Genomic DNA, 13,894 nt, shown 5'->3' with positions numbered 1-13,894 from the left:
GACCGTTATCTACCGGACCGAATAGCAACGCGGATTTCGGTGCCTTATTTAGGAGCCACTTAGATGCCTGCGCTTCTCTCTGATGAAAACGGACGTTAGAAGGAACTGAAACATCGCCGCACGGGACGCTAGTTAACACTACAGTTGGCAGCAGCTAACGTTAGCCTACGGTTAGCTAGCAGCTGGAGTAAACACGGTTAAAATGCTGAGAGCTAAACGGTGTAAAAGTGTGTCTGTATTTCTCTGGAGAGGATTATAACACCAGACTGTAGCTGCCGTTGTCTGAAAAACACAGACTCAGAGATGTTTCACCTTTTTCAGCCCTTCTGAGTTTGCAGGTATGATTTTAATATTACATTATTATAGTCATATGATTTTGTCCTAGCTAACGTTTTGGGGTTAAGCTGTTGTCCTTAATGGCATTGTTTCCTCCTTACATCAGGGGTCTTCAACGTTTTTTTAAACCAAGGACCCTTTTACTTAAAGTGAGATGTAGCAGGGACCCCCTACTACATATTGTATGAAATTAAGTTGCCTATTAAACTGGGCCTACAATAACAGTTAGGGCAACCTAAAGCGTTCTTACATACCCTTTTTTCATAAGCTATTAAAATATTGATTGTTGGCATGCTTTTATAATATTTTAATGTTACATACTGTATGGGGCACAGTAAATCTAGGATTAACTGTATCTGTGGGCTGATGTTTTAGGGACTACCTTACCTATAGGCCAGTAAGCCTATCATCAGTGGGAATTTATATTTGCTAATAATATGTTGGAATTATGTTAGGGCATTTTAATTTTAAAAGACTCCAAGATAATAAAAAGACTCAAAAATGTACAATAATTTGGAGGCCCCCCTGCAATGACTTTGAGGACCCCTGGTTGAAAATCTCTGCCTTACATTACTTTTATACTTTAAGTAGTTTTGAAACCAATACTTTTACACTTTTACTTAAGTAAAAAGTTTGAGTTGATACTTCAACTTCTACAAAAGTCTTTTCAAACCCTAGTATCTATACTTTTACTTGAGTAATGAATGTGAATACTTTTGACACATCTGGCTACATCTGCATCATTCTTCAGATCCTTAAAATCCCGGAGTGTTATGCGTATAATGCGTGTGCGTGCATGTGCAGTGATTGACCGGCAGATAGACACCCCCTGTGGCCCTGATTGGAGAAAATCAACCGGGAGCGGTGGAATTTTGCCAATCGCACTACCGGCTGTAGGAGGTGCCAGAGGAGCTGGATTTTTTTTATATTACATAATTCATGTAGTTCTACTGGAACATAAGGTCAGTTTCAGCAAATATAACAGAAAGTTAGTTTTATAAGACTTACCTACGATTTTAATCTTGATCGCTATATGTATCTGAGTACTGTCGATAGCAAAAAAAAAAAAAAAAAGAGCCAAATAGGTGTTAGCAACACAGAGCTGCTGCAGCTAATGCCCAGAACTCACTGCTTAATTATGGGGGCATAAGATAAATAGTGCCTTTGTGCCTCTGAACAGACACAAAATGCAATTAAAATCTCTGTGCAACATGAACAGGGCCCTTACTTGACAATAAGATGTGTTTTCAACTCAGACATCCTGCCGCTAGCTCGCCCTGCTAGCTGCTAGCTGCCGTCCGGGAGTGTTCAGCCCGGTTCAGCCGGGCTTCTGTGGTAATCACGCAGCAGTTCCGTGTGTATTTGTAGCTCATCTATTGTGTGTGACATACATGGATCTGAGGCCTGTACTACGAATCAGTATCAACAGGCCCTGGATTTCTTTCAGTTATCCGGCTTCACTAACCCTAACAACCGCGGTCCCGCATAACCCGTGTCACGACGGTGGTTATCAACAAGAACACGGGCACGGTTTTACAGGCAAAACGCAATACAGTCACTGCTGTTGGTAACAACTAATCCATCGTCGTGGTACAGAAAATCCTGGGTTGAACGTTAAATTAGCTCGTTAACGCCAAATCTTGCTTCGTAGTACAGGCTTCTGGCGTTGGTGAGTAGGAGTCTTTGCAGTGGCGAACTGTGTGGTAGTTTCCTTAGCCCGGCTAGGATGTCCTCCAGAGGACAAGAAATAACTGTCTATTGTGGACAAACGCCTCTGCCAAGAAACATACACAGACATAACATGTTTGAAATTATTCATAAATAGGCCTATGTATAAAAAAAAAAACAACAACACCTTATCCGTGTCCTTTCCCGTTCGTTGTTCTGCGGATAACACAAACAAACACCTGTCCATGTGCTGTTTCCTGATATTCCCAGGTGGCATGAACGCACCACTAAGCCCCAGTTTCCCGCCTCTGATTCCCACATGAAGTGACGTGAATGATGACGTTTTCACTGGGGAAAATGTTTTTCCGATGCCCATGTACGCACGGTCAGGTCACACCTTAAATAGTGTAGTGATGATGATCGGGACCAGGGGTCTCATTTATAAAACTGTGCGTAGGATCCTTACTATAAGTGTACGTACGCCCAAAAGCCCATATTGGCGTACGCCTGTACACGCCCATTTTTAACCATATATAGTCAATGTAAAGCACCTCGTGAATGCTGATCATTATGTCAATGACCCTGGCAGTTGTTTTTCGTTATACCGAAACATGCCGAATCATGACGACTGGGTGATCCTGGAATTCCCGTCTTGCTCAACATGCTCAAGGGGATGGGCTCGTGACATGCCAATAGAGAACACACCTGGTATTAACTCCTCCTCTTTCTGGAAAGGAGCACAACCTGGAAACCACCCGCTCTTTGCTTCCCTCTTGGCATATTGATAATCACAAACTCTATGATATCACCGTCAGTCTATCAGTGAGAGGTGAAATGGCACAGCCAGGAGATCAGCTCAGCGAGGAAAAACTCTGCTGTTCCATCTGTCGGAATCTACTGAAGGATCCAGTGACTATTCCCTGTGGACACAGCTACTGTATGAGCTGTATTAAACGCCGCTGGGATGAAGAGGATCAGAAGAAAGTCTACAGCTGTCCTCAGTGCAGACGGACCTTTGAACCGAGGCCTGCCCTGATTATAAGCACCATGTTGGCAGATTTAGTGGAGGAACTGAAGAAGGCAGAACGGGAGCGACCCCAGCCTCACTCTGGAGTTGTTCCATTTAAGAAACAAAAGCTGGGGGAGGCTTCCACACAGCATCCGAAGAAAACCTGCCCTCATCAGTTAGAGGTTTTCTGCCGCACTGATCACTATTGTATCTGCTATAAGTGCGCATTTGAACAACATAAAGGCCACGACACTGTTTCAGCTGCGAAAGAAATGGCCGAAAAGCAGAAAAAGCTCGGGGGGATTCGGCAAGATAACAAGGAAAGAATCGAGAATGTAGAGAAATATGTGAAGCAGCTTCAGAAGGAGGTGGAGGCTACCAGTCGCTCTGCTGATAAAGCTTTGGAGAATTGCGAGATGATGTCCACTGAGATCGACCGTCTCACGAAGAAAAACGCTGATGTAAAGCAGCAGATCAAAACAGATCAGGAAAGAGAAGTGAATCGGGCCAAAGAGCTACAGAAGAAACTGCAGCAGGAGCTTGCTGCGCTGAGGAGGAGGGAGGACAATCTGGAGAAACTCTCTCACACACGGGACAACGTTCAGTTTCTGCGTGTTTACTTCTCGCTTCCAGATATCAGTACATCTGCCATCATACCCGACATCAACATCCGCCCTCTGCAACACTTTGATGATGTGACAACAACCGTGTCCGATGCCATAGCTAAACTAAAGGACAGTTATGGTAAGGAATTGAACAAGATCTCAGGGGCAGTGAGTAAAGTATATGTTTTACTGCCACAAGACCCCAGGTTCCAAATGGATCCAAACACAGCCAGCACGACGATGGTACTATCTGAAGAGAACAGAAAAGCAACCTCAGTCCAAGATGATCGGTCATATCCTTGTCACCCAGACAGATTCATGGACAGGCCTCAGGTTCTGAGTAGCAGACCTCTGCCGTCTGGACCTCGTTACTGGGAGGTGCTGTGGGGTGGCTTAGGAGTTACAGTAGCTGTCGCATACAAGGGCATTGCTAGAACAGGAGAGGAAAGTATCTTTGGAAACAATGACAAGTCTTGGGCATTAGAGAGTGTGGCCAAAGGTGCTTATTCTTTTAATTTCAAACATAACGGTAAGAAAATTTCCCTTTCTGGCCCTCAATTCTCCAGATTAGGAGTTTACGTGGATTACAAGGCAGGTATTCTGTCCTTCTACAGCGTCTCCGAAACTGAAACTATCACTCTCCTCCACAAAGAGAAGACCACATTCACTCAGCCTCTCTATGCCGGACTGGGAGTTTTTTATAAGGGGTCTACAGCAGAGTTTTGTGCCGTCAAGTAGACAAGAGTTAGATTTTACCCAGGAAACAGAGAGGGCTTTCACATGACAATTCATTTAGTATGCCTGATGAGAGGGCATGAAACCTACATGAATGTTTTTGTGGTGTATACTGTATACTTCTCTAATTTGTTCTATATTTTTGCATTGTTGCTGTAATATTTTCTACTTTGCAGGCTACTTGGGCTTTAATTGAGCAGCACTACACATTTAATAGTTCATTATGGGTTATTTTATATAATGTCACATTGTCAATGTATTCAGAAAAGTAAAGTTAAGCCTTATTTCTTTTAAGTCATTTTTATTTAATCATAGATCGTAGATGGAAAGATGAGTCCTAAAATGAATGTGCTGATTCATTATGTACGGTCAATCAAGTAAAGTGGTTTTGTTTTCCTTTTTGTCTGGTCTTTGTCTCCGGGTGGAGTCCCAGGCTACATGTTGTTTTTTTCCTCTGCTTCCTACTGTATGAACTAAACCACATGTCTTTTTAATAGTTTCATATTTGATCATATTTGGTTTTTTTTCCTGTCCCTTTTGTAGTTTAGAAAAGTGAATCTAACTAGTCAATAGTTGCATCATTGCTTATTTAATGTGAACCTGATTGCATATGTTAATAAAGTCAGAAAGTAAAGAGAAGTATTAGCTTTTCTGTTCTATGTCACTGTGACAACAGACAGTCTGGAACCTGTTGTCACAGAGACATAATCCCCAAAGATTCTTACACTAACAGAAACTGGCCGGAGGGTTTTTAGTAATTGAACTCAGAGATTTTCTTCAGACAGTGGTTTGAATTACATTACACAGGCATGACAAACAGTACAGGCCATTGTCAAGAAACAAGAATAAAGACTAAGAAAAGCTGAGGTGTGAAACTGAGGTAAATAAAACAGGTTTAAACACTGGTGAGAACTGTAATTAACACAGATGGAGACAATAATAACTGCCACCAAGGGAAAAATCAGCCAGTGGGGACACCTAGTGGTACAACACAGACATGACGTACTATTATTATCACAGCCGTTTAACACATACACACAATAAACTGGGATGGAGATGGATGTAGCAACACAATCAACTTGTATAGCAAAGACATGGTTTTCTTATTGAAACGCATGACAGCAAATATGCCATTGCAGGCAAAGCAAGTTATAGACAACATTAATACTGAATAGGTCATCTTCACTGCAGATATTTTGACTGGTCATAGTAGGGAAAGAACAGATGGTTCTGTTCTATTCCAGTAGCCATAGTGTTACAGAGTGCCAGCATGCACAATACAAGGACCCTGGAACCAAAACAGCGTAATGGAATTCAGTTATCATTCATTTTCTTATTTACACCTGTAATGACAATGTCTTCTGTCAAAAAGGCCTGTCCCCTTTGGCTTTAGGAAATTGAGGTGGCAACATATTCCCCTATTCTGTGACACTATATGACTAAACCAAGACGGATTGAAGTTAGGGCTGGGCGATATATCGATATTATATCTATATCGTGATATGAGACTAGATATCGTCTTAGATTTTGGATATCGTAATATCGTGATATGACATAAGTGTCTTTTCCTGGTTTTAAAGGCTGCATTACAGTGAAGTGATGTACTTTTCTGAACTTACCAGACTGTTCTAGCTGTTTTATTATTGATTATTTATCTAAAATCTAAGTGTGAAGATATTTTGCGAGAGCACCAACTGTCAACTCTAGAATATATCGCCGCAATATTGATATCGAGGTATTTGGTCAAGAATATCATGATATCTGATTTTCTCTATATCGCCCAGCCCTATATTAGAAAATATGGGACGTGGAAATAAGTGCTGAAAATGTGTAGAAGAAAAATTTAACAATTTAAAACGTTGGAAAAAACTAAAACAAACCTTATGGCGCTTTGATTTCATAAAAGGTACTCCTGTTGTTATACTGTATTTATGTTCACATTTTATTGTTATTTGAACAACTGAGCATTGAACAAGGTGAAGAAACATGTTTATTATTTATTCATTTGATTTTGCAACTGTTGACTGAAATAGCCGGTTTCTATGAAACTACATGTGACATGTCATATTTGGCTTTGACTTTGAACATTTGCTCTCACTTTGCGGAAAAAATATCGGGATATATATCGTATATCGATATTCAGCCAAAATATATCGGGATATGACTTTTGGTCCATATCGCCCAGCCCTAATTGAAGTTAAACCCCTCTTTTTAATCATATATTTGTTTACATTTTGGCAAATTGGAATCATTTAAAGTATGCTGAATTTGCCAATACCAGTTCTTGTTTGCAATGTTCCCATTGATGTACAGACAAGCATCACCGGAATAATTTCAGATGTAAAGCCCAGTCTGAACTGCTGGAAGTCGCTCTCTTCCTGCAGGAACAATTCCTTGATAAGGAAATATAAGCAAATACATTTTCAAATGACTATACTGACGTTGCATCACTGATCATAGACCTCTTATTATGAGAACATGTAAATAGGCAGATTTAACCTGAGCTTTTTTTATGTTAATTTGCTGATTGGATTATGCTAACAAAGTCAAACAGTTGAGTTAAGTTGACTTTTAAGAATGAATAAAGTATTTGGCTTGTTTGTTCTGATGTCTTTGTCTCTGTTATGACAGGCTCGCTGGCCACACCATAGGAGGGAGACGCCAAACATAATTTTAAAGTTATGGTGCGTAGTTTCTGTCTCCTCCATGCATGAGGAATTTTAAAGAATGACAAAAACACTGTCACCCCCACACCTCCTCCACACATTTGCTATTGTCTTAAGGAGGACACTAAGGATTAAAAAAAAACATGATGGACTCTTCAGAGGAGGTAATTATCTTTTTTAAGCAAAGGACCCCTTAACTGAGAGAGATGGATCAGGGACCCCCTACTATAATGTATCAAATTAAGTTGCATATTAAACTGGGCCTAAAATAATGTTTGGGGGACCTTAAGCCTTTATACATACATTTTTAGTGGGTAGAATACCAAGGTATTAAAATAATAATCATTGGCATGATTTTAATAAATGCAATGTTTTTTTTGTGTTTTTATTAACTTTCTTTATTGGGAGAAAATTCACAGGCAACAGCATTACAGTTCAATGTAACAGAAGACTGGGAGGGAGTGAGAGAGTGACATAAAAAGGCCTTAATTTGACAGCGCATGCGCAGCATTTAGCATATGCGCTGCAAATACACACAACACAACCTAATACACAAACAGAAAAACGCTGCATCCAGTTTACACAAGGGACGTTCTCCAGGTCTCTAGGGGGAGTGCTACGTGGGACAGCTTGATTTTTGACCCCACCGAGTGTCACAAGTTGCAGGGAATGGAGGACCCAAATGCAGAGAGCAGGAGGGAGTTTGTTGCTTGAGGATTTATTTCCCCAACAAAAAGGAAGTACATACCAAAAGAGTGCAGAAAGTAATAGGCAAAAACTAAGTCCAGAACAACAGAACAGGATCTCAAAACTGGAACTCCAAGACAAAAGGTAGACTCCATGCACAAACACAGCAACAGACTACACAGCAACAGACTACAATGAACCGACAAGGGACAAAGACAGAACAGAGACTAAATAGACAAGGTAATGAGGACTAACAAGGGTAAAACAAGTGAAACACATAAGACAATCACAAGGGTGGGAAACTAAAGACAGGAAGTTAAACTAGACAAGACAAGGGAGAAAACAGATTTCAAAATAAAACAGGAAATAGAACATAACAGAAACTTACAATCATGACACCAAGAGAGAGACAGAGAGAGAGAGAGAATGCAGACGAGAGGCTTGTTTTGGAAACGGAAAGAAAAGTGTAGTAAAGAGGCGAAATAAAAAGGTGCATAGTCATTTTTACATCTGGCCCTAGTCTTTTACAATATTATAAAAGAGCAACAGGTTTACCGTGTTAGAGACTGATTTCTACAAGAGCTTGCCAGCTAACACTAGTTTAAAGGTGCTCTAAGCGATGTTGGGTGACGAAAACGTGTGACTTCGCTTAGAGCACCTTTAAAAGCCCATATATGTTACTGACAAATAGAACCAAAAACTTGAAAACAAACTATCCGCTCTCTCCGACATAATCTCGCCTTCCGTTGTGTAAACTGAATGCAGCGTTTTTTTGTTGTTGCATTTGTTCTTCGGGGTTTGTGTGCTTTTCATTTTGCAGCGTTTCTGTATTTGCAGCGCGTTTGTGTATTTGGTTGTGTGTGTGTGTGTGTGTGTATTTGCTAAATGCTGCGCATGTGTTGTTTTTTCTATTTGCGTGCATGTGTTTCCTTAAGTAGCATTGCGTTTGCCCCTGTCGGCCACCGTAGTATTTTTACTGTACCTGTGGATGGCTGCCTTGGTGTCTAGCTTACCTATTGGCACGTAATCCTATCGTACATTTTAATTTCACAAATAGGCTAATTTATCTTTGCTAATAATATGTTGGATTTATGTTAAGACTTTTTCATTTTTTATAAAAACTATGAGGAGCTCCTAGGGGTCCCGAACCCTCTTTTGAAGGTCGCTTTCCTAGTAGCTCAGATTCATGACACAGGGCCCCCCAGGGACATTTAACAAACCGATAGGAGGTTTAGGATTTGGAGGCAGTGGCACGTAAGGGTAGCCTTTTGATCAGGCTTTCATTAAACAGACACTCCCCAAATACTTCAGTACAACAACTAGAAACAAGAAGAAGAGAAATTAGGTAAATTAGGCAGGTATGAAGTTGAACACATGTGGGACATTGCCTGTAGCCTGTAACAGAAAACTGAGCCAATGGGGTCACCTGGTGGTACAACATAGACATGACAAAGAGGTCCAACCCAATAAAACCGTGAAGTGGCTTCAGTATGTTTGTAGCATTCCGTCCCCTTTTTCTAAAGGGATAGGGATGGGGGGAAAGGGAATGTTTAGGGGGAGATAGCAGGTCAGCAGTAAATGCCACATAGACGTGTATAGTGTACAGCATCTGATTAGCTGGGAACCTGACAATTAGCTTGACATGCAACACAGCCTTGTTTGTCCAAGTTTTTCTAGTCCTCATTCAGAAAAATAATTTATTGAATTGATCAATTCATTACAAATAAATCGTGAAATACTATAAGGGCTTAGTACATTATGATATGAGTTTGTGATGGCCATTCTTCCGCCCACTTATGTCTCATAAGTTGTTGCAGCAGTTTAGGGGTTGATATTATTTCTTACGTTTTAACCATTTTTTTTTACCACTTGAGCATTGATAAAAAATGGTCAAGCCTACCTTCAAAGTTCAACCGTAAGACACCAAGACCTTAAGGAACACCATAGAAAAATGCCTGTATTTTGGTATGAAACACTTTTGACATTTAGAGATTTCTGCAAGAATATCAATTAGGCGATTGGAGGGCGAGCACTTTGTTTTGGAAACCTCTGAGACAGTGGTGTAGTGGGGGGGCGGGGGGTTTCAATGAATTGAAGAACTGATTGTGTAATAGGCTATATGTATCCGCTATTTCATCAAATTACATGTTCACTGTCGGGATTGTTTAGTTCTACTTTTTACAATCCCATTCCAGACCTTAATGGGGGAAAAAAATAATTTCCCCCTGTGAAAAGGCAGTCACCCCCAGATGTTTTCTTTGACTTGGCGCCACGCACCAATCATGTTTCTAACAATGGGGATTTATTGTGTCCTTTTTAAGCTTTTTAACATTGGTAAATGGGCAGAGGTAAACTCAACAGGAGGCATTGTATCTCCCTCCACAAGGGACATCCTACTCTGTAAAACAGAACATCAAAGTTCTGAACTGTGCTGAGTACTTTGGTTAATTAGCTCTGGAGGAGAGTCTTTGTCATATGATTTCTAAGCAGATTTATGGACATTTATTCACAGAGGATACCGGAGATCATGACTCTGACAGTTAAATTGAATTAAAAATGTGTACAGAACGAGTATTATGTCTACCTTTTTTTTTTTTTGTCTTAGTAAACCAAGCACTGCTGGATACTGAATGTGCCTAGCACCTGGAAATAAAGAATTGCTGTAAACTCACAATACTATTAAAACCAACTCAGTTAGAAGACTGTACTTGGCAAATGTTCAATATTTTTTAATACTAATTCCATAAATTGTTAAGAGAAATTTTAAAAGAAATTTGTTTGGGTAAGTATTACAACCTCAATAATTCAAACTAAAGTGAAGTGACAGCAGAGTCTGTGTATCTTTAGGACCCAGTAAAGTAACACAAAGGGGGTTTTATTTTACAGTAGGTGGATGCAGAGAAAAACACCACACTAGTCACACCTGAATAATGCTCCTTTACAAGAAAAATAAAAATAAAATTCAGGCTTTCTAAATCTGGGATAAGACAAGACACAAGAAAAAGACTAATCAAACAGAAGAACAGAAGCCAACCAATGGCATTAGAGATGTTACAGACCCCCCACACACCCTTTACATCCAATAACCCTCATTTACAATACGCTACAATAACACTTTGTTAGTCCAAAGGCACTTTCCTCATTCTCACTTGTCCCTCAGTGGGCTCAGCTGGCTCTGATTCAGAGTGATTATAGTGTGGGACGGAGGATCTTAATGTACCCAAACTGTAGCTTTGAATGTTTTTTCCCCATTGACCACAAATAATGTTTTACACCATCAATTCTCCCTCCAGGTAGTTTCCATTATAGGCATGTGATAGCTAACATCTTCCATTACATTATGTAAAACAACCACATGAAAATATCTGGTTTTGGCAGAATTAAATAGCCCTAATATAGATACCACAACTATACATTTTGATACCTTAGAGATAGTAAGCATTGGTATAAATGCAGTTTAGTGTCCCAAATTCCCCATAACGTAACCACATTTGTTCAGGTCCTATCCCCTGACCAATCGACTATCCTAACCTTAACCACTCAAGGTCAAATGCCTTACTAACCCCAACCAATCGAGCTGCTTCGTAGGGCGGGTCTTGGCATGGCCATAGTGGGATTTGGGACTCTAAACTGCACGTAAACCGTAAGCATTATTGTTTAAGCAAACCCATTTTTTATTTTTTTTTTAAACAACATGAACCTTTGAACTTCTTAAATAATTAAGTTTAATTTTGTATCATCATAAAAGAGCTGTACAAAACCCCCAAAAAGGTTGACTTATTACCTGATCAAAGAACAAGTCATCCAAACTACAAATCCGACCAGACTTAAGAAACCAGCTCCAGGGACTACAGAGCTGAAACTATTAGTCAATTCATCGATAGATTGACTTGATTTGATTGACAGAAAAACTATCTGCAACAATTAGGTGATAGATACATTTTTCAAAAGAAATTTTCAAAAAAAAAAAAAAAAAAAAATTACGAAAAACATCCTGTTTCCAGCTTCTTCAACGTTTTTTTTTCGGTTTGATATCGTTGTAAATGTAGCATGTTGTTTGTTTCTGGGCTCATGGCTGAACAGCCAGCTCCTGCAGCAGCCTCTCCTTTTCCCGCTGCAGCTCCGCGATGCTCTGCTTGTTCTGCTCCAGCCGGTCCTCCAGCCACTGCAGCAGCGGCCCGCTCACCGCCGACATCTGGCTGCACAGGTTCTTGGTGAACACCGAGCCGTTGTGGATCTTGGTGACGGGGTCCAGGTGCGCTAGGCTGTGGATCTTGCGGTAAGTGTCCTGCTCCTCCTGGCACAGGATCCGCGGCAGCTCCACGGCCGACTCCAGGCACACCTTGCCGATGGCTTCGCGGGGCACGACGTGCACGGGGATCTCCACGCGCTCGTACTCGGAGCCCTTCTGCGCCTGCACGGACTGGAAGCAGGTGTACAGCAACCGGCCCGTCTTGGTGTTCTTGTCCTCTATGAAGCAGGAGAAAATGAGGCCCACGAAGCACTGGTCCAGCATCTGGTACATGGCCTGGGTCCTCACGTCGACGTGGGAGGGCCACACGGTGATGTGCGGGTGGGAGTGGTACCAGCCGACCACCCGCAGCGGCCTGCCGGTGATGTCGGCCAGCCTCTCCGCCTCCGTGGAGGCCGCGGACAGCTGCTCGGGGGAGATCTCCACCCGGTCCTTCCTCTTGTCCGAGCGGCGGAGGATGATGACGGAGTAAATATGGACGATACGGGTGACCTCCACTTCTCCGATACACAAACCCATCACCTCTTCTTTTTCCGTGCTCAGCGCGTGATTCATACACACCAGAAAGGCGTCTGACTCCAGGTGAACGGCGCTCACCGCCATACTGTCTCACAGAGGAAGCCGTCTAGCTGCGAAATACGTAAACATAAACACAACCTGACACAACACAGGAGCAGCAGCTTCTCTTCCGTGTTCAGAAGTGCCGCACGCAAACATTCCGTGTTGTTGCAGCCGGGCTCTTCCATCGACTGAAGGTTCCGCTTATTTTTCAAGCGTTGTACATTTTTTTTTTTTTTTTATAAATAATAATAATAAAAGTTGATAGGCCATATTTTTAATCGATTTTTGTGTCTCCATGTTATGTGTATTCAGACATGTACATCATGAGTTTATTTGGGTGAAATAGGTTCTGTCCGAATCCACTGTGATTCGAATGTTATAAATTAATGCAAAATAATAGGCCACATTACAAACGGACAAATGTCCACTGCAAGTATAAATCCTGCATTCAAACGGCAAAGTGTAGCCTACTTGAGTAACACAAGTAAAAGTCCTCAAAAGGCAGCACAATAATAGCCAGTGTCATATTATTAATGCTATTATGATTATTATTAATAAAGTAAAGCATTAAAAATGTACATTGTAATGTAGTCAGATCAGCAACTGTTGAGTAGTATAGCCTACATAGGGTACAGTGTGTTGTATGCACAATCTACAGCTGTCAAATTCATATTTTTAAAAATATGCTATATTTGCCTCTGAATGCAGTGAAGTGTAGGCTACTTAAAGTGACTATATAGTAACTTTTAAATGTTTCTGAAACTTTGTAATTTTTCATCTGATGATCATAAATGACCCGTAACAGCAAACATGACTTACAGTGAAAAGAACACTATTTTTATATAGTTTTTATTAATAACTTTTCCCGGGTCCGATTTTTCCCACAAAGTCACAGAATGATTTGCGGCAGAGCACACATTCTGACGGGTCGCAGATTTCTTTGTAACCCCGGAAAAGCCTGAGATTTCTTTATATAGGCCTAATTGTATTTACATTTTATTTTAGAAGTTATCTGTTATAGTTATGGCTGATACTGGAGCAGGGCCATCATATGAAAAAAGGAAATAAACGAAGAACAACTAGAAGCTAAAAGGGAAAGACAACGGGCGAAACCGAGTCAACTTCGGTCAGGTTTTCAACAGATGGAGACAATTACGGGATTGTAAATGATTCCAAAAACGTCCCCGAATTGGCCCTCAGATATGTAAAATGTCTATTTCAATCATAAAATAATTTTAGAATCTGGTTATACATCAGTAGCCAAATTAAATTACATCCCCCTTCCATTTAGCGTGGACGTTTTATTCCTTTTAGTCCGTGTTTGTGTTGACTTACTATTTCCTTCTACCTTGTCCCCCTCTAGTTGTGTAAATTG

The 13,894-nt window shown here is 40.9% G+C and overlaps 2 protein-coding genes across 2 annotated transcripts; one reads left to right on the top strand and one right to left on the bottom strand.

Annotated features, from left to right (window-relative positions):
* Nucleotides 1-2,838: 2,838 nt before the first annotated feature.
* Nucleotides 2,839-4,356, top strand: LOC114571290 (tripartite motif-containing protein 16-like protein). The gene has a single exon (XM_028602174.1). It carries the CDS (start codon nt 2,839-2,841, stop codon nt 4,354-4,356), a length of 1,518 nt encoding a protein of 505 aa, XP_028457975.1.
* A 6,188-nt stretch (nt 4,357-10,544) lies between these two features.
* Nucleotides 10,545-12,707, bottom strand: brcc3 (BRCA1/BRCA2-containing complex, subunit 3). Its single transcript, XM_028602529.1, has one exon. It carries the CDS (start codon nt 12,559-12,561, stop codon nt 11,776-11,778), a length of 786 nt encoding a protein of 261 aa, XP_028458330.1. The 5' UTR covers nt 12,562-12,707; the 3' UTR covers nt 10,545-11,775.
* Nucleotides 12,708-13,894: the final 1,187 nt, after the last annotated feature.

This window comes from Perca flavescens, chromosome 16 (assembly GCF_004354835.1).
Source record: "Perca flavescens isolate YP-PL-M2 chromosome 16, PFLA_1.0, whole genome shotgun sequence".
NCBI lineage: Eukaryota > Metazoa > Chordata > Actinopteri > Perciformes > Percidae > Perca > Perca flavescens.
This window is presented reverse-complemented; position numbering and strand designations above follow the sequence as displayed.

Excerpts from the sequence above, each read along its gene's own strand:
- LOC114571290 (XM_028602174.1), top strand. The coding sequence starts at position 2,839 with ATGGCACAGCCAGGAGATCAGCTCAGCGAGGAAAAACTCTGCTGTTCC.
- brcc3 (XM_028602529.1), bottom strand. The coding sequence starts at position 12,561 with ATGGCGGTGAGCGCCGTTCACCTGGAGTCAGACGCCTTTCTGGTGTGT.